Here is a 24,968-nt window from a genome sequence, read left to right as displayed (position 1 = left end):
TATAAAGGGTCAGCGCGTTGAGTTCAGCGCTCCACTCTGCGCGCTGAGTTTGCTGGGAGAACTGATCGAGCTGCAGGGAAAATGAATCAAATGTTGGAATGAGGTGCAGTTAGATTGTGTATATTGATAAGGAGAGCTTTCCGTGGACGGCGGTGGAGCTGGCGCTGTGCATGGAATAAAACACGCGGGGACATATTGCTTTGTTCAGAGCCAGATGAATACGGGCATCGGCTGTGGAAATGTTTTGTTTCGAGGTGTTACATCGTGTGCGTGGCACTTGCTGAAACTGTCTGATGCGCGTTTCAAGTTTTACTTTTAAGGAGGAGTGCCGACTTGAGGTGAATTTGATCATATTCACGGTCAAACCTCGTATCTGTATGACGCTCTGTTATGTTGTAGGATGAGCGCTGACCTCGAGAGCGTTTCGCTCAACACGTCGTTGAACTCGATCGTCTTGGGCGGCCGTGCGCTCTCGACTAACGTCCGAAGGCTGCACAAAGCTCTCAATATTCTGCTCAATGACCGGGAGAGAGAGCAGTTCATCCACTGTCTCAATGTTTACCACGCCAAGCGCAACGTCTTCGACTTGGTTCAAACTCTTAAAGTGATTCTCAACACGCCAGACAAACGGCACCTCTTGCCCATGTTGCGCCTGGTCATCCCGAGGTCCGACCAGCTGCTGTTCGATCAGTACACGTCCGAGGGGCTCTATCTGAAGTCGGACCTCATCCCCAGCAACGGCATCGCAGAGGACTTTGCGGGTGAGGTAGATTCAGCTGCCAGTTCCATCCCTGAGCAGGTCCTGTCGTCGTCGGGCTGCCCGGACGGTTTAAGCGCAGCTGCTGAACTCGCTGCGTGCGTGGTCCCACCGTTCTGCGTGGGCCCCTTTGGAGATACGCGCAAAGTGACCCTCACGCGCTCCAGGAGCCACGAGGGTCTGGGCTTCAGCGTTCGAGGTGGTTCAGAGCACGGCGTAGGCATCTATGTGTCCCTAGTGGAGCCAGGCTCATCGGCTGAGAGAGAAGGACTGAGAGTCGGGGACCAGATAGTGGCCGCTAATGACATCCTGTTTGACAATGTCACTCACATAGAGGCGGTGAAGGTAGGACTTGACGCAAATGCTGGCGTTTATGAGTGCGACTGTTGTGGTGTGTGCGCTGCAGGTTTTGTGCAGATTCAAACCGTGTATGCTGTAGGCAGAGAAAGCACACACTACTAAGGAGGCACTGGGCCATGCACGGCTGTCCTAAAAACACACTCGTTGTTTCACTGCTGCTTTCTGTGCCAGCCCTCGGGTCCAATGCTAAACTACCTCTAGTTTAACTTTTTATTATTATTTATTTATTTATTTTTTAATCTTCTACACCACTTGACATCTGGCTGCAGGCAGGGAACCAACATGAACTAAAATGTAAAGTAGACCGGCTGAAGTTCTTATTTCATGATCCATACAGCAGGAATCCTTGATGATGATCATTCTGAGGGAACACTACACTGCATGTGGAGATAATGTGCTTCACCACACAATTATCTAAAATTAGATACAGTACAAACAACACTTTGTGTGATCATTCACTGAAGCCTGATCAGGCAGGCTGACAGATTTAACCCCATTACCAAAGAATACAGCAAAAGATATTAGCTATAGATTTTGATTTCAATTTGCATAGATTTTTTTTATTAAACTAGTATGCGGTTTAGTGAAGCTTTTTAGTTTAGATCTTTTTTAAATTCAAAATATCTAAAAATATTTCTCACATCTAGTTTAGTTCAGTTTTAGATCATTTTAGCTTCAGATGGATATACCTCAGGCTTAGACCTACAAAACTGTTCGGGGTAAAAACCTTTTGGGTATGGTTGCTATTGTTCCCACGTAATGCAGTCAATGGTTAAAAAAAAATGTTATGAGCTTTTTTTTTTTTATCAATTTAAAAACACTTTAGCAACCATTGGATTTTTTTGCAATCAGCTGGTTTATAATAAACAAATCTCCATGGCAGTTTTGCATAAGCAAAGTTTCTATAATAAATGCAGACAAACAAGCACCTTATTAGTTTTTTCTGTGCATGGCATTAGAACAAGTCAGGATGAAATAAGAGCAAAATGTAGCATAGAATGCGCTGGCTCATCTCTGACATCTCAAGTTGTTTCCGTCTGTTTGACATTGGACTCTTCATTACACCATCTCGGTTGCAGTCACTTATTCTGTAATGGGTTAACTGCTGGTCCAACTGACCCCAGTTTGACCAGCTCCTACTCCTATGGATGTGGATGAAAATAATTTGTATGCTATTGAAAACTAACTTAGTGGAAAGATGGACACAAATTACACCCAGACCCAAGTGCAAACTTTACAGCAAAAACATATTAAATAAATCTTTGCAGCACTTAAAATCCATTGTACCTTTTAAAACTGTAGGTTGTAGTTGCCAGATTCTAAGATTTTGGTTCTTGCTTGACGCAGCAGAAACACATTGTGGAAGATGAAAAGATGTAGGAGGAAAGTTACTTAAGCTGAATGAACAAATATGGACTGTTAATGGACTGTTTAATTATTCTACATACATGTTTTATGCGCTGATGATGATGAATGATTTTACGACCTTGCAAGTTTGAATTGCACTCTACTTTCAGATATCTTCTAAAAGAAACGACTCTTTTGTGTGGAGGTAAAATGGCTCAGGCCTTGGGTAACGTGTTGTTTAACAGAAAAAAGGACACTTTTACCTGCCTGTGCAAGGGTTAGTGAATCATTTCAGCAAGGGCTGAACAGCTCAGAAGCAACGTGACCGTATACCTGGCTCACACTGGCAGAGTGTAAAAATGATTCTAAAAGGTTAATTTTGCATTATTGCAAAATACAAATATAGATACCAATCAGAAATTGTCAGTAGGTGTCGTTTGAAATGTGATTTTCTTTTTTCTGTATTCGTGTGTCCTCAAATATCAGGCTTCATAGGACGGCTTGAATTTTCATAAATTACAGAAACTTATTCAGTTGTATTAATTTCATGTTGGAGTTTTTAGTTTTTGAGATACTTATGTTCAAACATAGCTTCAGAGTTTAAAACGTGAGAATAACATGCTGGAATTCGGTCCATTTAAAAACATGCCTCTTGCAAACTATTTGAAATATGAAGCTAAAATTTCACAAATCGGTATGTATGGCCAAATTAAGGACATAATTTTATCTTGGAGTTTTCTGAATTGTTAACTGAGGCTACGTTCACACTGCAGGCGAAAGACTTTTCTGACCCTGTGCGACCCATCTATCCGATCATGGTGTGACAGTGTGAACGGCACAAATCCGATATTTTCAAATCAGACCTGGGTCACTTTGGTATGTGGTGCTGAATACGATACAAATCTGCGACTGCTGTTTGATGGTCACGTCGCATTAAATCCGTCTTTTACGTCACTGACACAAGACAGACGCCAATTATCAGCGCCGGAGAAGACCTCGCGAACGCTTCCTGTCCATCCAGTGAAACTGTTGGGAAGACAACGTTGGAGAAACGTGAACATTTTCTTTGTACTGTATAATCTGCAGATTCTGACAGAAATCTGCAGCTATCCTTTGAAGCTCCTCTAAAACAGCAATAAGGATCATTATTAGGCCAAATGTAGATAACAAAATAACTTAAAGCAAAAATTGGGAAACGTAAAGTCCGAAACAAGTCTTAAGGTCCATCAGTCACACAACACTGTTTGGTCTGGGTCTAAACAGAGCGCGTTGTGTGTGACGTCTTCTTTTGCGCATGCGGCCGCTTTGAGTGTTCACACTAGAGCGCGTTTGCTGTCGCATTTTATTTGTAGTGTGAAGAAGCAGACAGAAAAATCGGATTTGATCCAAAAATCTGAATTGAGCTTCAAGACCTGCAGAGTGAACGTAGCCTAAAGTAGTCTAAATGTGACAGTATTTAATTCTTGATTATGTTAATATCACGGTTGCTGGATCCAATCACGAGCTGGGTCTTATGCTTGATCTAATCTTGTTGCTGTAGTGTTGAGGATGTGACTTTCTCTGACCAATGCCTGTCGTTTTTGAAGTTGATGCCACAGCCACACCCATGATCCATGCTCCAATCACATGTACAACTGCAGATCTGTTTGCTAGAGCCAAGACTCTACACTGAACTGTCAAGATCCATTGTTTAATGGTATTTACACTGCAGTCCTGGACTCTGTTGTTCCATCGAGCTCATATTCCACTAAATTAAAACCACAAAGACTGGTTCAACTCTAGCGAAGGTTAAACCAGCCCAGAAGCACAGGAACAATTTTAAAACATTGTGGGTCACATATAAGTGCATTTGCTCCACTTTATTTTACCGACAGGTATTGTTGTCCTGGCAAAGACTCATGCAAGAAGCATGATTCATCACTGCAGACAACACATATCCCCTGCTGTAGAGTCCAGTGGCTGCATGTTTTGCTTTGTGCTTGGTGATGTAAGGCTTTGATGCAGCCACTAGGCCATGGAAGCCCATTCCACGAAGCTATTTATGCACTGTTCTTGAGCCAAGTTTGATATTTATATGAAGTTCGGAAGTCTGTAGCAATTGATTCTGCAGAAATGATAGTGTCTATTCCCTCGGCTCTATCGGTCAGCTGTCCTCTAGATGCACTCGGTAACTAACTGGATTAAATTTAGTAGCTTGGTAGATAAGGCCCATCCTCTGACCGCCTGATGTACGATATCAAGACATGCAAAACAGTCTCTTGGAGCCACATGTTAAACCCAACAGGAAGTCAGACGTTTTGAATTTAATGATAAATTGCGAAGGTTTTAAGGTTTTGTGAAACGGCATGTTCATGGCGGCACGTCAAGTTTTCATCATTCGCCAAGAAACTGCTGTAACTCAAAGACACAAAGGCCTGTAATAAAATATTATGGTCAACAGTATTGAACGCTGCACTGAGGACAAGCACAGAGCGGAGTCCACTGTCAGAGGTCATAATAATATTATTGGAGTTCTGAAACCCGATGGAGAGTCAGTCATCAGTTAGCTGTTTACAACGACTCTTTCAAAAGTTTTTCAGTTTGTCCTACAAGTAGCTAAGACAGCTGGGCCAGCTGATGGTTGTTTACTGCCAGCTTGAAGGTCTGTGCTTTGTAGGCCATTAATAGAAACAGACTGATCATATTTAAGACTGAAACATTAATTAATGGTCGGTGTAGGGTTTTTTTTAATGAGAGAGAGAAGACAAACACACTCCAATTATCAGTTTTCTCAATTTATTATCAAAACAGTTAGAATTTGAAATGAATTCTACATAGCACCATGGACCTGCTCTCTGTGGCTCAGAGACAAAAGACTGCTGCACCCAGGCAAACACATAATGCTAACATGATTGGTCGACATAGTTTGTTCAGACAGCTGGACAGCAACGGGGCTCCAGGTAGATGATTGATCGCGCACAAAACAAAGACCTCTGGGGCTTAGAGTGTCTTTCTGACTAGCTTCTCAAGCGAGGACAGATGCTGGCTTTTTCTCTGTATGTATTATTGTAGGTCTACGTTACAATATAAAGCGCCGTGAGGTGACTGTTGTTGTGATTTGGTGCTATATAAATAAAATTGAATAGAATTGAAAGTTGAATTGTTTATGGCTACACAAACACCAGTGTTTCTGAACAGCATGCCTACTGCTGTTGTGGTAACTTACAATTACTTTGCAGCCATGAAATTAATTTTGTTGCCGAAAGTTTGGCAATTTATACATTTATGTTAATATTTGTCCAGGACATGCAGACAACGTAAGACATGTGGAGCATGTTCTGTGCTGCCTGTGTGTCCAAAGCAATTCAGGCAGAAAACCTAACACGCATGTAAACACAGTGTGCTTTTACAGGTGCACGAGAAGATTCTGGCTCACCCTCTCTGTCTTACACCACTACACATGCTTTCCTCCTCCCTGCCTCCCTTCCTTCTTTTACATAACTGTATCCTAGCCTGGAATTTCATCCTCATTAAATGAGGTATGGAGGTCAGATTCTCCAGGATGCTGTCTTGAGACATAAATGGCCTGTATTTGTATACCTAAGGACCCCAAAGCGCTTTACACTATACACAGTCATCCACCCATTCACACACACATTCGCACACTGGTGATGGCAGCTACATTGTAGCCACAGCCACCCTGGGGCGCACTGACAGAGGCGAGGCTGCCGGACACTGGCGCCACCGGTTTTCCATTTGTGCAACATCTCTAAAATTAGAAATATCCTGTCTCAGAGTGACGCTGGAAAAACTCTCTGAGCCTGGTTCTGCTGGAGGTTTCTTCCTGTTCAAAGCGAGTTTTTCTTTCCCACTGTCACCAAAGCGCTTGCTCATAGATGATTGTTAGTTTTTTTTTTTTTTTCTGTTTTCTTTGATGAGGTCCGTCACGATCCTGGGTCTTTTGACCCAGCATTTTAGTTTATTTTGATGTTTATGGTTTGTTTAAGTTCATTAGCTTATCTAAGTTCATTTGCTTGTTAGTTCCCCTTTGTGTTTTCAACCCCTGTTAAGTCTCCCTCGCCCTTCATGTGTTTCATGTTTGTGTCTCATTATGTTTCCTGTTTTATTTTGAAGAGGTCCTGTGTTCCTATGTTCAATGTGTTCAGTTTTACTCTCCCCTTGTGACGTCGTTATGTTCATGTGCGTCAGCTGTTTCGCCATGTGTTCCCACTTCCCTCATTTTCCTCCTGTGTGTATTTAGTCCGTGTGTTTCCACTCATTCCTTATCAGGTCATCTGCTCGTCCACTTCAGGTTTCCATGTCAGTTCACCATGTTTAAGGTTTTTTCATGTTTTAGTTCCCCCAGTTTAGGTTATTGTTTAGTTTCACCCATGAACTAAAACTGCTCGTTTTGTGTTAATCCACGTCACGTTTCACATTCTGTTTTTGGTCTGCATTTGAGTGCAACACATACAGTGTTGCACTCAGTGCCAGACGGTGACATTCTTTTAACTCTAGATTGTGGCAGCCCTGCTGCCCTCTTGTTGTTGGACCTGACAGCAACCTTTGATGGTCGATCATGATATCCTGCTTTCATGGCTGGAATCATATGCTGGCCTAAAAGGGTCTGCTCTTCAGTGTTTTCAGTCCTACTTATCTGGAAAAACCTTTTATGTCAACATGTGCCCCCACAGCTCCAAAATAGCCCCTCTTAATTATGGTGTACCTCAAGGCTCTCTTTTAGGTCCTGCCTTATTTGCACTGTATATGTTGCCACTGGGGTCTATTTTCTCACGGTAAAAAATTTTCATTTCACTGTTTTGCAGATGACTTGGAGATCTATCCATCTTTAAACGCAGGGACATGTGGATGTCTGTAAATTTTTATTTAAATTAAAACAAAACAGAAGTTGTCATATTTGGCACCTTCGTTAATAATCACATTGACAGCGCTCTTGGCCCTTTATCTTCCTATTGTAAGTCAAATGTTAAAACCTTGACTGTTCCTTTAAACTGTGTAAGCAGGTGAGCACAGTAGTTCAATCAAGCTTTTTTCATTTAAAACAGCGAGCCAAGGTAAAATCATAGCTTCCAGCTAACGTGTTTGAACATGTTATTCATGGTAAATGAATTGATTCTTATATAGTGCTTTTCTACTCTCCCAGAGCACTCAAAGCGCTCTACAACATGCCACATTCACACAAGCACTGCCTTCTATACTTTCTTTAAGTGCTTACTATCATTCACACTCTGATGGATGCTTCAGAGTGTGAATGATAGTTAGTAAGTAACAACTTGGGGCTAATATCTTGCCCAAGGATATTTGGCATGCAGACTGGGGGGAGCCAGGGATCAAACCACCAACCATCTTAACATTAGATGACCTGCTCTATCTCCTGAGCTACTCCCACCTACAGTATTCATCTGTTCATTAACTGCAGACTGGACTGCTGCAATTCTCTGTACTTTGGTTTGGACCAGGCCTCTATTTATCGTCTTTAGCATCTGCTAACTGGCACAACAGAAGGAGCATATTACCCAGTTTTGGCTTCTCTACATTGGCTTCCTATTCTGCACAGGGTCCAATTTAAAATGTTACTTTTTTTTAATCACTTAACGGCCGAGCCCTTTCGTACCTGTCTCAGCTCCTATTTATTTATGCTCCAGGAAGAACGGTGAAGTCCAGGTCAAAACTAACCTTAACTTTTCCACGGTCTAAACTGAAATCTCGTGGTGACAGAGCCTTCTCTGTGGCAGGCCCTGGACTGTGGAGTAGTCTTCCCCTCATTATTAGATCTGCACAACCACTTGACCGTTTTAAATTGTTACGGAAGACACATTTTATCTTCTGGCTTTTAACACACGTTGTCCTAAATATTTTGGTAATAAAACATCTTGGTTTTAAAAGCCTTATTTGTTGTTGTTGTTTCAGTTGTTTATATTTACTTATTTTATTTATTTATCTATATTTTACTGCATCATTGTTGTGCATTTTATTTATTTTAGTGGCATTTTACATTGTTAAGCACTTTATGCAGCATAGACTGCTGGTAATGTGCTATATAAATAAACTCGACCTTGACCTATTAAGTGAGATTAATTTCAGAAAAGTATGTGACTCAGGCTTTGTTTTGTTTTTTATTATATAATTCAGCATTTTCTTAGTGGTTTCATTGTGTGCAAACCCTTTATTTTATTTGACATTTATTTGACATTTATTACTGTTCTTCGCTGGTTTAAACATGCTGTGGTGGTTTTGTATATCTCATAGTAAACATCAGAGGGAATCCATTTTTGTGGACTCAAAACTATTATACGTTAACAGCAGATCAGATGTTGTGAAATCTGTGAAAAGCACTTTGAGTCTTTATTGCAGTATTTTCTGTGTGTTCAGCTTGTAGTGATCTTTGAGAGCAGCAGCATGTCTAACTTTGGCAAGTGTTTGAATTTATTTTTAAACAATGACTCTTTCATTCTACTTATATGTGGAGAAATAACATTACATAATCACAATCAGATGACTTCACAGGCACCGGCCTTCGATGAGCTCCCAAAATAGCAGCTTTTCAAATGGAGGAGGAGGAGGAGTAAGTTATCCTTTGCTGTCAGCTTGATAAGCCCAAAGTTATGTTACTGTCAAGGGCCCTTGAATGCAGCTCTCTATGCAAAGCACATATTCTAAGTAACAGACATCAGTGTGTGGGAGAAACCGAATTGATTCAGTTCCCTGAAGAGAGAGGCAGCAGTCTGACATCATGTTCTGCTGCTACAGGAGATCGGAGAGCAGGACCGTGGTCACAGTATTGCACGATTGTGTGATCAGCACAGGCGGAGTGATCTCCAGGATCCAGTTGTTCTCTACAGAACATTTTTTGTAGGACTTATTCCAAATATTAGACATGAAAAACTAAATATGTTTTTGTAGGTTTGAATTTTTATACTTAAAAAAGCAATCTATTGCAGATTTCTCTGTCACAGACCCACCATCTGACAACTTTATTGTAATATATATATAGAAAAAATACTCCTCTCACTCCTGTAGTCTTTATCCCTCATGCTCAGATCCTCTACCAGAGGCCTGGGAGCTTGAGGGTCCTGCAGTATCTTAGCTGTTCCAAGGACTGCGCTCTTCTGGACAGAGATCTCCGATGTTGTTCCCGGGATCTGCTGGAGCCACTCGCCTACAGGGTGCTGAACTTGGGATGAAACCCTCCATTCATAGTCAGGAGTTTTCTGGTCTTGATGTCAGCAGCTTTGATCTCGTCCTCTGGCCTCCTTATTATCCCAGCAGGGTGCCTGATCACGGGCAGGGTGTAGGTGTTGATGGCCCGGATGTTGTTCTTATCATTCAGCGAACTCCTCAGGACTTGCCTGACCCTCTGCAGGTACTTGGTGGTTGCAGCTTTCCTAGCGGCCTCTTCATGGTTCCCATTTGCCTGCGGGATCTCCAGGTACTTGTAGCTGTCCTCTATGTCTGCAACGTTGCCTTCTGGTATTTCGATCCCCTCAGTTCTGACTACCTTCCCTCTCTTCGTTACCATCCGACTACTCTTCTCCTAGGGCTGTTCGATATAACGATATATATCGTGTGACGATATAAAAACGTCTGTCATTTCATTTTACGCTATCGTTTGTTTCGTGGTGTCACAAAATAAACTGTTTACAGCAATATTTTTTCATGGTTTTGATGGTCACTGTAGTGGCTATATTAATTTATTAAAGTTCTCTCTTTCTCTTATATTTAATATAACCACACTACTGACGGACAAGCGCCTGTTTTTATGCGTTGTCGTTAGCAACAATGACGGTAACACCATCGCGTGTCCGCTTGTTTATTTTCCACATAAACCTTTCACAATAAAGCTCAAGATCCTGTTGAGACTTTTCAAAATAAACTGAATCACGTGAAAGAGCAGATTATTTACGGATGAGAAGCAAAAAAGACGCCAGGTGCTAAAAAATAAACCTTAGACTCAAACGTTAGAACAGGCTTTTCCCCGCAGCACGCCGTGTAATAAATACTCACAAAGAAAACGGCGGCCGTTACAACTTATGTCTAAAAGTGTATCGTTTGATGCATCGGTTAAAACACTCGACTCCAGCTACACGACGCGCAGCTGGAAACACTTCATGCAAGTCGAGCTGCCCGAGATTCACAGAATTTACAGAAAATGTTACATTTTTGTGATTTATATCGTTATCGGGACGATAGATGTCTTATATCGGGATATGAGGTTTTGGTCATATCCCACAGTCCTAGTCATGGTATCCTCATTTGCTCTGTAAACAAACTGATGAAGGTCGTGGGAGGGGTTTAGACAGCCTCTGATATGCTGAGACACTATCTGCTCAAAACAATTCCTGACTACAGACGTGAGGGCTACAGGTCTGTAGTTGAGGATGTCTATACCAGTCTGTATCAGCCTCAAACTGAGCAAAGAAGGTGTTGCACTCCTCTGTGAGTTTTAGGCTGCTGTCGGGGGTTGGGGGGCTTGGATGCCTCTCCACATCTGGTGGGGGTTGTTGTCTCTGAGGAAGCCCTCCTCAGGTTGGCTGTAGAGAGAACTGTCCCCCGTTTAAGAAAAACCTGGATGGTTTTAGTCACTGTCACATTCTCTACACAGCACTTAATGTAGAAGAGCACAGACTGAGTGAAAGTCTCCAGGTCAAGATGTTCAAAGATGGACCTGTCAGCTCAAACCAGTCCTGTAGCTGGAGCACTCACTAAAGTTTCTCACCAGTTCCCTGTATTTCAACTCCTGCCCACCTGCAGTGTCATCACAGAAATTCTCCAGGTAGGATGTTCTGCTGTTGCACTGGAATGAAATCTTAGGAATGTAGAATGATGCCCCCCCCCAGCTGTACAAACTGAGGGCTCTCTTACAGTCAGCAATCCAGGAGACAGTAGAAGTGGTGACACCCATCCTGAGCACCTTGTGGTTGGATGGTATTAATGTCACTTTAATACTATATTTGGTGTCAGTGCGTCTTTACACTGCTGCCTGTCCATTTTAGAATCATTTTAAAATTGTAACATTTCATTGTTTGCTTTTAAAGCTTTAAATGGCTCCTTCTTACCTGTCAGACCTACACCGATACACTCCACAAAGGTCTCTCACATTAACTGACCAGTCACTCCTTGCTGTCCCCATGTTGAGACTGAAACACCGGGGGGACCGAGCTTTTGCTGTTTTGGCCCCCAAATTATGGAATAAACTGCCCTTCATATTAGGCTGGCCCCAACACTTGAAATCACTTTTAAAAACACACCTTTTTTCAAAGGCTTTTTAGGAGTAGCACCAGAGTCAGGTTGTAGTCAGTTTTTATCAGCTGTTGGTCCCCCCACCCCCATGAAAAAAGCCTGTGAGCACCATAAAAGCACAGAAAAATTGACTAAGGTCCATAGTTTTTAAAAACTAACATTCTAAAAACATTATCTACAACTATAAGAAACTATGTAGAAAAACACAAGAAACTGCAGGAGCTGCAGCAGCAAGCCGGCACTCTCACAGCAGACTAGGTGTGAATGCATATTTATTAGTTTATATATTATTTGTTATAGAAAACGTACCAAAGAAATATTTGTTTGGGAATGTCATGCTCAAAGAAGTCCTGCCATTAATTAATTCTTCGATCTTAAATATGATCAACCTATCTCTAATGATCGGCTATGTACCACAGGCCTTCAAGCTGGCTGCAGTTAAACCTTTACTCAAAAAGCATCTCTAGACCCAGCAGTCTTAGCTAATTATAGGCCAATCTCCAACCTTCCTTTATATCAAACATCCTTGAAAGAGTAGTTGTCAAACAGCTAACAGATCATCTGCAGAGGAATGGTTTATTTGAAGAGTTTCAGTCAGGTTTCAGAGCTCATCACAGCACAGAAACAGCTTTAGTGAAGGTTACAAATGATCTTCTTACGGCCTCTGACAGTGGACTCATCTCTGTGCTTGTCCTGCTAGACCTCAGTGCAGCGTTCGATACTGTCGACCATAATATCCTATTAGAGCGATTAGAACATGCTGTAGGTATTACAGGTACTGCACTGCAGTGGTTTGTATCATATCTATCTAATAGACTCCAGTTTGTGCATGTAAATGGAGAGTCCTCTTCACACACTGAGGTTAATTATGGAGTTCCACAGGGTTCAGTGCTAGGACCAATTCTGTTTACATTATACATGCTTCCCTTAGGCAGCATCATTAGAAGACATAGCATACATTTACACTGCTATGCAGATGACACCCAGCTCTATCTGTCCATGAAGCCAGATAACACACACCAATGAGTTAAACTGCAGGAATGTCTTAAAGACATAAAGACCTGGATGGCCACTAACTTTCTGCTTCTTAATTCAGATCAAACTGAGGTTATTGTACTCGGCCCTGAAAAGCTTAGAAATATGGTATCTAAGCAGATTCTTACTCTGGATGGCATTACCTTGGCCTCCAGTAACACTGTGAGGAACCCTGGAGTCATTTCTGACCAGGACATGTCCTTCAATGCACATATTAAACAAATATGTAAGACTGCTTTCTTCCATTTGTGCAACATCTCTAAAATTAGAAATATCCTGTCTCAGAGTGACGCTGAAAAACGAGTTCATGCATTTATTACTTCCAGGCTGGACGACTGTAATTCATTATTATCAGGAAGTCCTAAAAACTCACTGAAAAGCCTTCAGCTAATCCAAAATGCTGCAGCAAGAGTCCTGACAGGGACTAGAAAGAGAGAGCAGATTTCTCCTGTTTTGGCTTCCTGTTAAATCCAGAATTCAAAATCCTGCTCCTCACATACAAGGTCTTAAATAATCAGGCCCCATCTGATCTTAATGACCTTGTAGTACCATATCACCCTATTAGAGCGCTTCGCTCTCGCTCTGCAGGCCTACTTGTTGTTCCTAGAGTATTTAAAAGTAGAATGGGAGGCAGAGCCTTCAGTTTTCAGGCCCCTCTTCTGTGGAACCAGCTTCCAGTTTGGATTCAGGAGACAGACACTATCTCTACTTTTAAGATTAGGCTTCAAACTTTCCTTTTTGCTAAAGCATATAGTTAGGGCTGGACCAGGTGACCCTGAATCCTCCCTTAGTTATGCTGCAATAGACGTAGGCTGCCGGGGGATTCCCATGATGCATTGAGTTTTTCCTTTCCAGTCACCTTTCTCACTCACTATGTATTAACAGACCTCTCTGCATTGAATCATATCTGTTATTAATCTCTGTCTCTCTTCCACAGCATGTCTTTATCCTGTCTTCCTTCTCTCACCCCAACCAATCACAGCAGATGGCCCCGCCCCTCCCTGAGCCTGGTTCTGCTGGAGGTTTCTTCCTGTTAAAAGGGAGTTTTTCCTTCCCACTGTCGCCAAAGTGCTTGCTCATAGGGGGTCACATGATTGTTGGGTTTTTCTCTGTATCTATGAAGCGCCTTGAGGCGACTTTTGTTGTGATTTGGCGCTATATAAATAAAATTGAATTGAATTGAATCTGCAGTTCAGGTACACATACATGTCTGTGGGCTTCAGAGAGACTGAGGCAGCAAGAGAAAGAGAATTCAGATGCAGCAACTATGATAGATGAAGTGCAGGAAAACAGCTGGCATGGCAGATTAGAGATGACAGTCGACACATCTACACACACACAGACACACAAACAGATAGTGCCACATAGCAGAAGAGAAAACCAAATCAAAGCAGCCGACTACAAATTTAGACTATTGAGAAAGATTTACACATGTGTGTGTATTGCTGTTGGTACACACAAACACACTACACATGTTTTACTAATGTTCATTACATTAAGCTTTAAATTTAACATGCAAGTAACAACTTGAGCTGAGCCAGCGAATCGATATAATTATGAATGAAATAATACTGGTATAGATTTATTTAAAAATAATTAAATCAAGCATGAATCAAGTTGTTTATTTGTTGTGTTTTGTTTTCTCCAGGCTAGCATGAAAAAACCATCAACCATGAAACCTGATGAAAAAAGGATTTAAATGATTTGGACTTTTCTTGGACCGTTTCAGATTTCTTATTCTGCAGAAAGAGTAGAAAACAAACCGACACTTAAGCATGAGCAATGCTTAGAGGCAGAAGTAGTGATTCAGTCACAATTAAGGGCCCTCACTGTGGCCCTTATAATCTGAGTGACCAGTGCTGACCTCGGCACTGTCATTTTGTCCTGTGAATCACCTCGCCTCCAGCATAAAAATAAATCCATTTTATCATAGAAACATTTCCCTTCTTTTTCTCTCTTTAACCACCTACCCATCCAGCCCCATGCAAGGGCTGCTAAGAGCTCCTCTTCCACCCACTCCCTCACAGTTGAAGCATTGTGGGGATGCATATATAGCTCAAATTGCACTTGAGTGCCACTTGTCTCTGCTTGTTACAGCACCCATCTTTGATTCTTTCCTGCTCTGGATGGCTCTGAGCTTGCAGAAACACTGAGCTCAGAATAGAACAGCTACTTCTGCCTCAGCACTGCTATGATGCAAGGCTGAACAAAGAAAAGTGACTCGCCCGCGGTGACATACTTTGTTATCCAGCATTTTCTGTCTGCCATTTGTTAGTGAAGCTCTAGTTGCAGACCACTATCAATCTCTGTAGCTTAACTGGGTCAGTTATTTTATTGTCTGTGGAGAAGTCTAATTGTCAGGGCTGGCTGTGTTGCTGGGAGAGTTGGACCCAGAAAGCAGGACTCGAGGAGTAACAAGAGGAGTAAAGTAAAAAGAGGTTTTATTATCGATGGGACTTTGAGGCTCCGAAGCCTGTTTCGCGCTTTTTAAGCGGCTTGTATCAAATTGTGATCATGTGACTGATAACGTTTGAGGCCTAATATGTCACAATGAAAAACTGGAAGTGAGGTGACTGATTCCAATCTTTACCACTCTCATTACAAGGAGATGTGAGATGCTTCAAGCAGACTAATATAAACAGTAACAGGATAACACATTTAACACTAGCACTGCCAGAAGGTTTCATTTTGACCCGGACCTGTAACAACTGCAGCAATGGCAAAGACACCATTTTTTGAAGAGGTTAAGTTTGTAATGATAAAACTAGTTTCACAGCTGGCTACAAAAACAGAAGAAACACATTTTAAAGCCCTTTACGTCCTCCGCACTGCCTTTCAGGCCTTCACTTTTTATTTAATGTTTATATGCGTTTTGAACCATCTGCCCAGTTCAGCTGCACAGCACAGCCAGCGATAACACACTCACCTTTGCCAAAAAGTTAATGTGTGCCAAAAATAATTTCAGATATTTCTGGTTTTTTTTAATCTCTAATGTCTTTGCTTATGTTTCCTGTGCCTGTACTCAACAGCCGTTACGAAGGGCTTAGCTTATATAAAGGTTATGAAGAAAATGAAGTTATGAAGGGGTTCGCTTATAAAAAAATTACCTGTTTTGCAAATATTTTTATAACCCGTTAGTGCACCTACTTTTCTGTTCTGCATTATAGTCAATACAGTAATTTTCGTCCATTTCAGATATTTGCATAGAACAGTTATCTTCTTCCCTCTTGCCCAGATCGCTCATGAAAAAGACATTTTTCATTTTTAAAAAGAACTCAACAGGGAAAACTTACTGGGAGGGAGGACACAACCACACAGGAGAATGTGACAAAAAGCAAGGGAAGGCTGAGGCAATAGAGACACAAGATACAGGGAAGACCAGATGCCAAAATAAAACGGGAAACTACTGACACTGAGATACAGACTAAGTTACGACAGCAGAGAGTAATCACAGGAACAAGCTTTAAGCACAAGATTAATAGAGGCTACTACACCAGGCAAGACTCCAAGTTCAGGTTGTGCAGGTATGCCCCTGAGACAATCCAGCACATAAAAACAAGGTGCAAGATGCTAGCAGGGAGTTACATGGAACTAAGTGACTAGCATAGTGCAGGAACATCTCTGCCAAATATGGCCCACGGACTAACCTCTAGGGTGTTTGAGAATGACCGAGCCAAAATCCTGAGGGACTTCCAGATACAGACAGAAAACCTGCTAATGGTTAAACAACAGGATGTAGTGTTGGTGGACAAGCAGAGGACGAAGGCCGTAGCGACAGTTCTAGGTGATAGCAACATAAGGAAAAATGAACATTAGAAGAAACTGCAGGGGCTTAGAGAATACCTAGAGAAGATGTGGAATTTGAAGGCAACGGTGGTCCCTGTGGTACAAATCCAACCTGAAGGGCATATTTACTGTCAACATTTAATATTATCCCTTCAATTTCCAGCTTCAAACTCATGAGCCTTTTGGACACTCTCGTCACAATCCTGTTTATATCCTCTTTCTTCTACCAACACCATGGTAGAACAGCTTGAATCTGCCTCCAGTGCTCCTGGCCTTTCCTCCCGTTTATCTGGTTTTACACAGTATATTTAGTTTTCTTCTCTCCATCATGTAAGCCAACCCTTTCCCTTTATCATAGTCATAGTTCCTATCATCAGGGACTTTAAATGTCCTTTCCCACTTAACAAACCTTCCTCTTCCTTTGTCTTCAGCCAGTGGTGGCACAGTTTCCACTGGCTGTTTTCCACTGGATCCTAATGGGAATATTAGCATGCTTGAAATAGTGTCCTTTCTCCTTTGGGCATTGATGTACTGTCCTGTTGACCTGGTCTCCTGCATGTCTATGAAAGTTTATAGAGAGGGTAAAAGGTCTTAGCGTTTGATCTTTTTAAGGGTCCACTGTGTTGCACAGCACACACTATATGGTTTAGGTTGTGCTTTGTCCTGGAGAGGAACGGGTTTCATCTGAGGGCTTTGCTGGTTCTGAACTTCACTGGGACGCTTGGAGAAAATTCTCGAGTTTATCTTATAAAGTTATCACATAAGGGAAAACAAAGTTGTTCCTTTTGCCTCCCTGGTTAATTACTTTTTCTATCAGAAACTAAAGTTTCTGAAAACATTCTTTTTTGCTTTAAGAATAATTACTCATCTAGTCAAGTTGAAAAACTGTCAAAGAAGTAGGCGTATACTGTCAGTCTACAAGCAAGAGAACAGCTCCATGAATAGTTGATTGAAGGTAGTAGCATTTTTAGGACTAGCAGAACATTGCAAGCCATGAAACACCATATAACAGACAGACTGAAGCACCCATGACTTACCTGTTATCGCACCTGAAAGAGACTAAAAGATCTTAACATCCAACCTTGTTGTTAAAAGTGGTACAGAGTGCTAAAACAGAGTGCAGCATGTGCAAACACCAAGAAGCCACTAATCTAAAAGAATGTCTGACTTTAAAGTTATGATTTAATAAAATAAATTGCATTGATTATATTCTGATCAGCAGACACGGAGTTCTGAACAGAAAGGGTCGAAGAAAGCATTTCTGTGCAACTGGATTAAAACCAAATTATGTGGACATGGATGTTTATGTAAGAATGAAGTGAGGACAAATCTGAAGATAAACTGCATGAGCTGAATGAAGCATTAAGTGTATTCATATGTGATAGATTCTGTTCATCTGGACGTCTGGAGTTTCATCACTTATCGAAGTGACTTCTTCTTCTTCTTGGTGTTCACTCTGTGTTGTAGCGTCCTGATGACGCCCAGTTTGTGCTCCAGTGGATGATGAGAGTCAAACCTTAAATCCTGACCTGTATGCGTAGGTTTACGGTACACGTCAGCTTTGTGTCATGGGGGGCAGGGCTATGGTTCCCCCCACTGTTATTACCTTTTTTTGCTATGGTCTGCCCCGTTAGTATAACAGTTAGTATAAACTGTATTGTGTTATTCAGTCATTTCTGTTAGTGTGAACATACTAATGCACAAGGAAAAAAAGAAAAATAATTCTCTGTAACTTATTTCAAAAAGGAAAGCTTTTATATAGCCCATGAAAATCAGAAAACCAGTACCTCAAATTATTTAAATATGTAGTTTTCAGTCAGAGCAAATCAACAGTATAAATACCACATATCTCTCGCCTAGTTCAGTAAACACATCTGCAATCACGGGGAAGTCTGCTAACTTGATAGCTGTGCAGGTGACAAACATCAGCACCCTCCATCACCCACAGATGGTCGCTGCTGAATAGGCTGGCTGTTCACAGAGTGCTGTATCAAAACACATTAGTGGAAACTTGAATGAAGAGAAAAGGTGTGGTAAGAAAAGTTTCTGAGACAAAAAATTTACACGTTGGTTTGTTAAGAAGCTGATTCAGGAGCAGGTGACAGGTGAAGATGGTCCAGTTTGGTGGTACTATGGTGTTGGAAGCTGAGCTGTAGTCCACGAAGAGCATCCTCATGTAGATCTCCCTGTTCTCCAGATAGGTCAGCTCTCACTGAAGGATGATGGTCGTGGCATCCCCGTTTGCTCTGTAAACAAACTGATGAAGGTCGTGGGAGGGGTTTAGGACCCCTGATGGGAGATATCTGCGCAAAACCCTGACTACAGACTGGGGCTACAGGTCTGTAGTATATGTCTATACCACTATCATACGCCCTGAGGGCAAAACGGACAACTTCAGAAACTGAAAAAGAAAATGCGCAAACGAAACCTGCAAAAGAAAGACGGCTGCACTTCAGGAAAAACTGCATTCAAAAGAAAATGCTACAAAAGAAAGACCTGCACGCTTCAGAAACCTGCCTGCAAAAAGAAAACGCTGAGAAGCGCTGCATCACACAAAGCACAACGGAAATAGGAAAAAAGACAACGGAAATGTTCCTGGGGAGACAATAACCCGACGGACCAGTTGCACGGTACCCCGCATGCGCAAATCTTACGTCACTTCCTCTCTTTGCCAACATTGCGACATTCAATATATTTGAATGACACGGTTAGCACCCATTTAGCTCCTAGCATTTCTCAACAGCCTTTTTGACTACCGGGACATTTAAACAATGGATAATCCGTAACCGCAACAAAGTTTTTCTTTTCTCCTCAACAGAGAGCGTTCCCCGATTGAACAACAGCACCGTCAAATAAGAAGAATGGTGCCTAATGACAGAGTTAATAATACAGACTTTATAATATGTCACGTGAAGGTTCATCAGCCAGATGAAGTGTTTACTGGCAATTGACAGTGATAGCGGACATCATCATCACTATTCCAACAATCCTCTCCACACAGACAAGCATAAACACACTCGATTATCACTAAATCAAATGTAACACACGTTTGTGATGACGCTAATTCAGTTTACAATAGGGTTCACTAGCTCAGTCAGCAGGTGGCGGTATCCTCGTACACTGGGGAGTAAACTGCCATTAAACGAACAGAAGAAGAAGAAAACCCCTGCGCATGCGGGTGACCGATCGGGTTTCCGGTACGGATCGGATAGTGACAGACAGCTTGTTTTGGTAAAAAAAAAAAAAAAAAAAGACAGCTTGTTTTGGTTCGTGCAACTGGTCCGTCGGGTTATTGTCTCCCCAGGAACATTTCCGTTGTCTTTTTTCCTATTTCCGTTGTGCTTTGTGTGCTTTTGCAGCGCTTTTCTTTTTGCAGCGTTTTTCTTTTTGCAGTGCAGCGTTTTTCTTGAAGTTGCAGTGCAGCGTCTTTCTTTTTGCAGCGTTTTTCTTTTTGCAGTGCAGCGTTTTTCTTGAAGTTGCAGTGCAGCGTCTTTCTTTTTGCAGCGTTTTTCTTTTTGCTGCATTTTTCTTTTTGCAAGTGTTTTCTGAAGTTGCAGTCCGTTTGGCCTCTCAGGGCCACCGTAGTATCAGCCTCAAACTGAGCAAAGAAGGTGTTGCACTCCTCTGTGAGTTTTAGGCTGCTGTCGGGGGTTGGGGGGCTTGGATGCCTCTCCACACCTGGTGGGGGTTGTTGTCTCTGAGGAAGCCCTCCTCAGGTTGGCTATAGAGAGAACTGTCCCCCGTTTAAGAAAAACCTGGATGGTTTTAGTCACTGTCACATTCTCTACACAGCACTTAATGTAGAAGAGCACAGACTGAGTGAAAGTCTCCACGTCAAGATGTTCAAAGATGGACCTGTCAGCTCAAACCAGTCCTGTAGCTGGAGCATCATCTGGTCATGTTTTAATTTGCTTGTAGGGGTTTGTTTCTTGAGGGGGTGGAGGCAGGGATGAGGAGTGGAGAGAGGTTGTAAGATTGTCCACAGTGGCAGAGGGATGTTGCACTGATGCTACTGTACACACAGTCCAGTGTCCTGTCCCCACTGGTAGGACACTTAAACATGCTGGTGGAATTTGGGGAGTACAGATTTCAAACATGGCTTATTAAAGTTCCCAGCAACAACATGGACGCCCAACAGGTCCCTCTCTGCTGTTCACTTATAATAAGTTGGAAGTGGTTGGGTGCTAACGTTAGCATTCGGACGAATGTAAACAATGGTAACTATGGTTAGTGTTAGCTCATGAGGTAGATTAAATCGCCTGCGCTGAATGGACATGGCCTGGTTTGGTTTCGCCGCTGGATTGGATAGACAGCTCTTCATCCTTGCTCTTGTTTCCTCTCCCTGCGCCGTTTGCATCACTTGCTGAAATAACAAATGGAGCGCCCGGTCGGTCCAATCTGAAGTAAAGTCTGGGTTCAGGCAAAGGACGATGCCTGTTAGTTCCTGATGACTGAAAGTGATCAGTGCGTTGCAGGAGGATGCAACGAAAAGGCAGAAGAAACATAAAAAGTGCACAGTAGTTTGGAGCTGCAGGGGACTTTGAATTCAGCTCAGTTTTATATAAAGTTATATTGTTTATGTTTGTTTGCTTTGTAATGTTTATGTTTCCAAATCACAACAACAGTTGCTTCCCAGTGTTTCTCCTTCACTCACCCCTTCATGTTTATATATCACTTTGAATGGAATCATTGGCTATTATGAATCTCTGCTGTCTACGTCTCCTCACCTCCATCAGTCAGAGCAGATGGCTGCCTGGTTCTTCCTGTTAAGAGAGTTCATTGGTAACATTAAGTTCATGTAGACATGTAGTCCCATGTATACAGTTTTTAGTTGTGTAGGGTCCACAGTAGCAAAAAGTAGCAAAAATATATTGAATAAAATAGTAATAATGCAAACTTTTGTCTGTATTTGTGTTGTTGGTGCTCAGCCACTGAAAATACATGACTCAGAAAATACAAAAGATTTCATTGTAGTGAAGATAAACAGAGTGTTAAAACAAGGAAATCTGGCCATAAAAGCCATTATTTGTCCTTCATGTACATGCATGTTTTGTTCTTTAATGTTTTTGCTTCCATATTTGGTCTTGTCCCGTTTCCTGTTCAAACATATACATAATTTAACCTCCAACAGACCAAGCGCTGTTGAAATATTCAAACAGCATCATGTTATTGTGTCTTTCACCTGCACACTGTGTATGAGAAGCTTGCCCTGTTTGCAAATGTGTTGTTCAGTTATACAAACTGTGTTCTTCCCCATGGAGTTTGAACTTCTTGTAGGTCTTATAAAAATGAACATTTAAATCCATTTTTTGGATCCATTTTTCTCCGTCTCTGGTCTCAGCTCCTGTCAGTTGTCGGTGTGTTATAATGTCACCAAACAAAAGCTCATCTTGAACAGTCTGAACTTCTTCAACTGATGCTTCAAGGTCTCATTTGTCCTCTATCTGTCACTTTTTGCATAATCTACAGTAAAACAAACAAACAACAAAAAGCTAACAGTATGGCATTGTTTACATGCAAATCAAATAGCTGATTAGTCAATTATCAATTTTATTTTGTCTTACTTGACTCCAAATGTTTTCAGAGATGTCAAATTCCTTAAAATGTATTTTTCCGGTGACTAGTGGAATTGGACGGGTGAAATAAGAGCATACGGGGCCCTGATTGATCAGAGGCCAAACTTCTCTGCAATAAAATATTACATTCAGGGTCGCTGTTTATTGAGCGTCAAAATAACATGAAATAACACATGTGTGAGGGTATAAAGTCTGCTGTTGCACGTTAATGGAATCTGCAACGTCACTGTCCTTGGAATACAGGTGCTAAAAGGATGCAAGACGCTGAACATGTCTGTGTGCTCCATGGGACCGACTCCTGGCGGCTACATCACCAACAATCTGTACAGCTGGGTGGACCCGCAGGGCCGGAGTGTCTCCCCGCCACCTGATAGCCAGGAAGACAGTCAAAGGCACGGGCACAGGATGGAAGAGCGAACGGTAAGAACAAAGTGGAATTGTGTATTGGCGGTGAAATATGGAGGACCAGCAGACTGAAGTATACAAACACTTGAGACTGTTGTCACTGGAAACAAAGATGTTGCGAGAGTTCTTTTAAAGCAGCTGTCAGATCCAGAACTATTTATTATCAAGGATTTATTACCAGGTTTTTGCAGTTGTCCTCCTCCTGCGTCTGACAGCAGTCAGCTTGGGGCTGCAGTATATTCCTCTAAGGTCCTCATGATCTTTTCTGCCGACATTTTGAAAGACAGACTCATCCTAAAATAAAATCACCCAGCACAGGCCTTTCATCCAGTGACTGCTGGCAAAGAAAAGGTTTGCTCAAAATGACTCACCAAAAAATCAATCCTGTTACTTTGCATTGTAACTCTAAATTGTCATTTGCTGTTCCCATAGTAGACCAAATTTGAGAGGATGTCACTTTTATATGAGTGTAATTATGTGCAAAGTCTGGAAAGAAAACCAGTGAAATTACTGAAAGATGTTAAATGTTTGTCAAAGCTCTCACTTATAGAGAACACCATTGTTGAAGATGCTTTCTCGGGGAAAACAGACATTCATGTTTGAAAGTCTTTAAACTGAATCTTTCAGAACTCTTGTCTCTGCCGTCACGCAGTGTCTTCAGGTCTACACACATGCAGGCAACATGTGGGTGATGACGGGCATGTTTGCAGAAGTAGCACTGAAAATCAACTACATATAGACAAATTATGGTAAATGGCCTGTATCTGTATAGCGCTTTACTAGTCCCTAAGGACCCCAAAGCGCTTTACACGTTCAGTCATCCACACCCATTCACACACACATTCACACACACATTCACACACACATTCACACACTGGCATACTTTATCCAAAAGTTCATCAATCAGTATAAATCTAAGAAAACATAATAAATGAAAGGAGAAATAAATTACTTTATGTTGTTCACTTCATACTATGAGTAAAGATGTACATACTTGGACTAACCTTGGATTACACGATATTCCAAGTCTTACATTGGAGCCACAGAGACACAAAGTTCAAATGTTGCTATTTTAAAGCATCCAGCCTGCAGCAGAGAGTGAAAGACGATCTCGTGTCTGAATTCAAAACAAATCTAAAGATGTATTGAGAGCACAAAGTAAACTCATCAGGTGAGTGTTTTCACAGTCAAGTTACTCATCCTGGTAAGTGTATATGTGTAAGAACAACCTGTACTGTCACCAACTGTATTTATCCTGCAATATTACATTTATTACATGTAGAGGAGCAGGACTTGTGGGTGATGGGAGTCCTCTCAGGGCTGACGTGCCTGAAACGCTTCAGCACAAGAACTGAAGTTGTGAGGATCAGTAGATATCCAAGGCTGGATTTTTCTCAGCTATAAGGTCTAGCTCTAAGTCAGCTGGGATAGGCTCCAGTGCCCCCAGTGCCACCCTGAAAAGGATAACTGGAGGTGGATGGATGGATAAGGTGGAGGTCCATATCGCCTGGCAAGAAAATTTGTCAAGAAAGTTGCTTTGACAGCAGGCTGTCTACAGTCCTACTGATCATCAGAGACCAGCTCAAAATGGACAGGTTTCAGATTATGGTCTGTTTCCTTTTGATGAAGACCCTAGAAAAGGCCTTCGGTTGGAGTCTGGATGGATCCTGGACTATTACATTCTCCACAATGGGAATTATTCGTGAATACAAGAAATGCAGAGACCACAGAAAATTAAAATGCTGGATGGAGCTTTTAACACCATCATGGTGAAAGACAGTAGAAGAGCTGTTTGTGATAATTTTGCTCCGTCCTCATGAGTGAGTGCACGCAGTGTCCTCACGAAGTGCAAGAGTGCACCTGCCACAGAAGCGAATCACGGCCCAAACACCAACTCATACCAGTGTGATGAAAAAGCTGCACTGCATTGGACAAACACTGGAACTGGACTCTCGGTGATGTAAGAGGCATCAGTAGAATTCAAACCTTTCAGAGAGTATCTGTCATTCAGTTTTCTTTGGTTTAAATCAGTGAGGATGAATAGATATCACCTTCACATAGGGCTGTTCGATATAACGATATATATCGTGTGACGATATAAAAACATCTATCGTTTCATTTTACGCTATCGTTTGTTCCGTGGTGTCGCAAAATAAACTGTTTACGGCAACATTTGTTCATGGTTCTGATGTCGCTGTAGTGGCTGTATTCATTTATTAAACTTCTCTCTTTCTCTTATATTTAATATAACCACATTACAGACGGACAAGCGCCTGTTTTTATGCGTTGTGGTTAGCAACAACGACGGTAACACCATCACGTGTCCGCTTGTTTATGTTCCACATAAACCTTTCACAATAAAGCTCAAGATCCTGTTGAGACTTTTCAAAATAGTCACTTGGATGAGTGACGAAACGTTTCTCCCACAAAACGCTACGTCCAGATGAACAGAATCAACTTTT

The 24,968-nt window shown here is 41.8% G+C and overlaps 1 protein-coding gene across 3 annotated transcripts in view; it reads left to right on the top strand.

Annotated features, from left to right (window-relative positions):
- The window catches only part of LOC120742988 (whirlin-like), a 60,279-nt gene continuing 35,311 nt past the window's right edge, over positions 1-24,968 (top strand). For 2 of the 3 annotated variants that reach the window (XM_040046529.1, XM_040046528.1), the window contains exons 1-2: positions 3-1,102; positions 22,345-22,521. In XM_040046529.1, coding sequence (XP_039902463.1) covers positions 401-1,102; positions 22,345-22,521 — 879 coding nt within the window. In that variant the 5' untranslated portion in view covers positions 3-400. Of the gene's footprint in view, positions 1,103-22,344; positions 22,522-24,968 lie in introns of all 3 variants that reach the window. The other variant, XM_040046530.1, reaches the window with a different exon arrangement.

Source organism: Simochromis diagramma, unplaced genomic scaffold (assembly GCF_900408965.1).
Source record: "Simochromis diagramma unplaced genomic scaffold, fSimDia1.1 OVJJ01000005.1, whole genome shotgun sequence".
Lineage (NCBI taxonomy): Eukaryota > Metazoa > Chordata > Actinopteri > Cichliformes > Cichlidae > Simochromis > Simochromis diagramma.
Note: the sequence above shows the minus strand (reverse complement) of the source record. Positions and strands in the feature narration are given on the sequence as shown.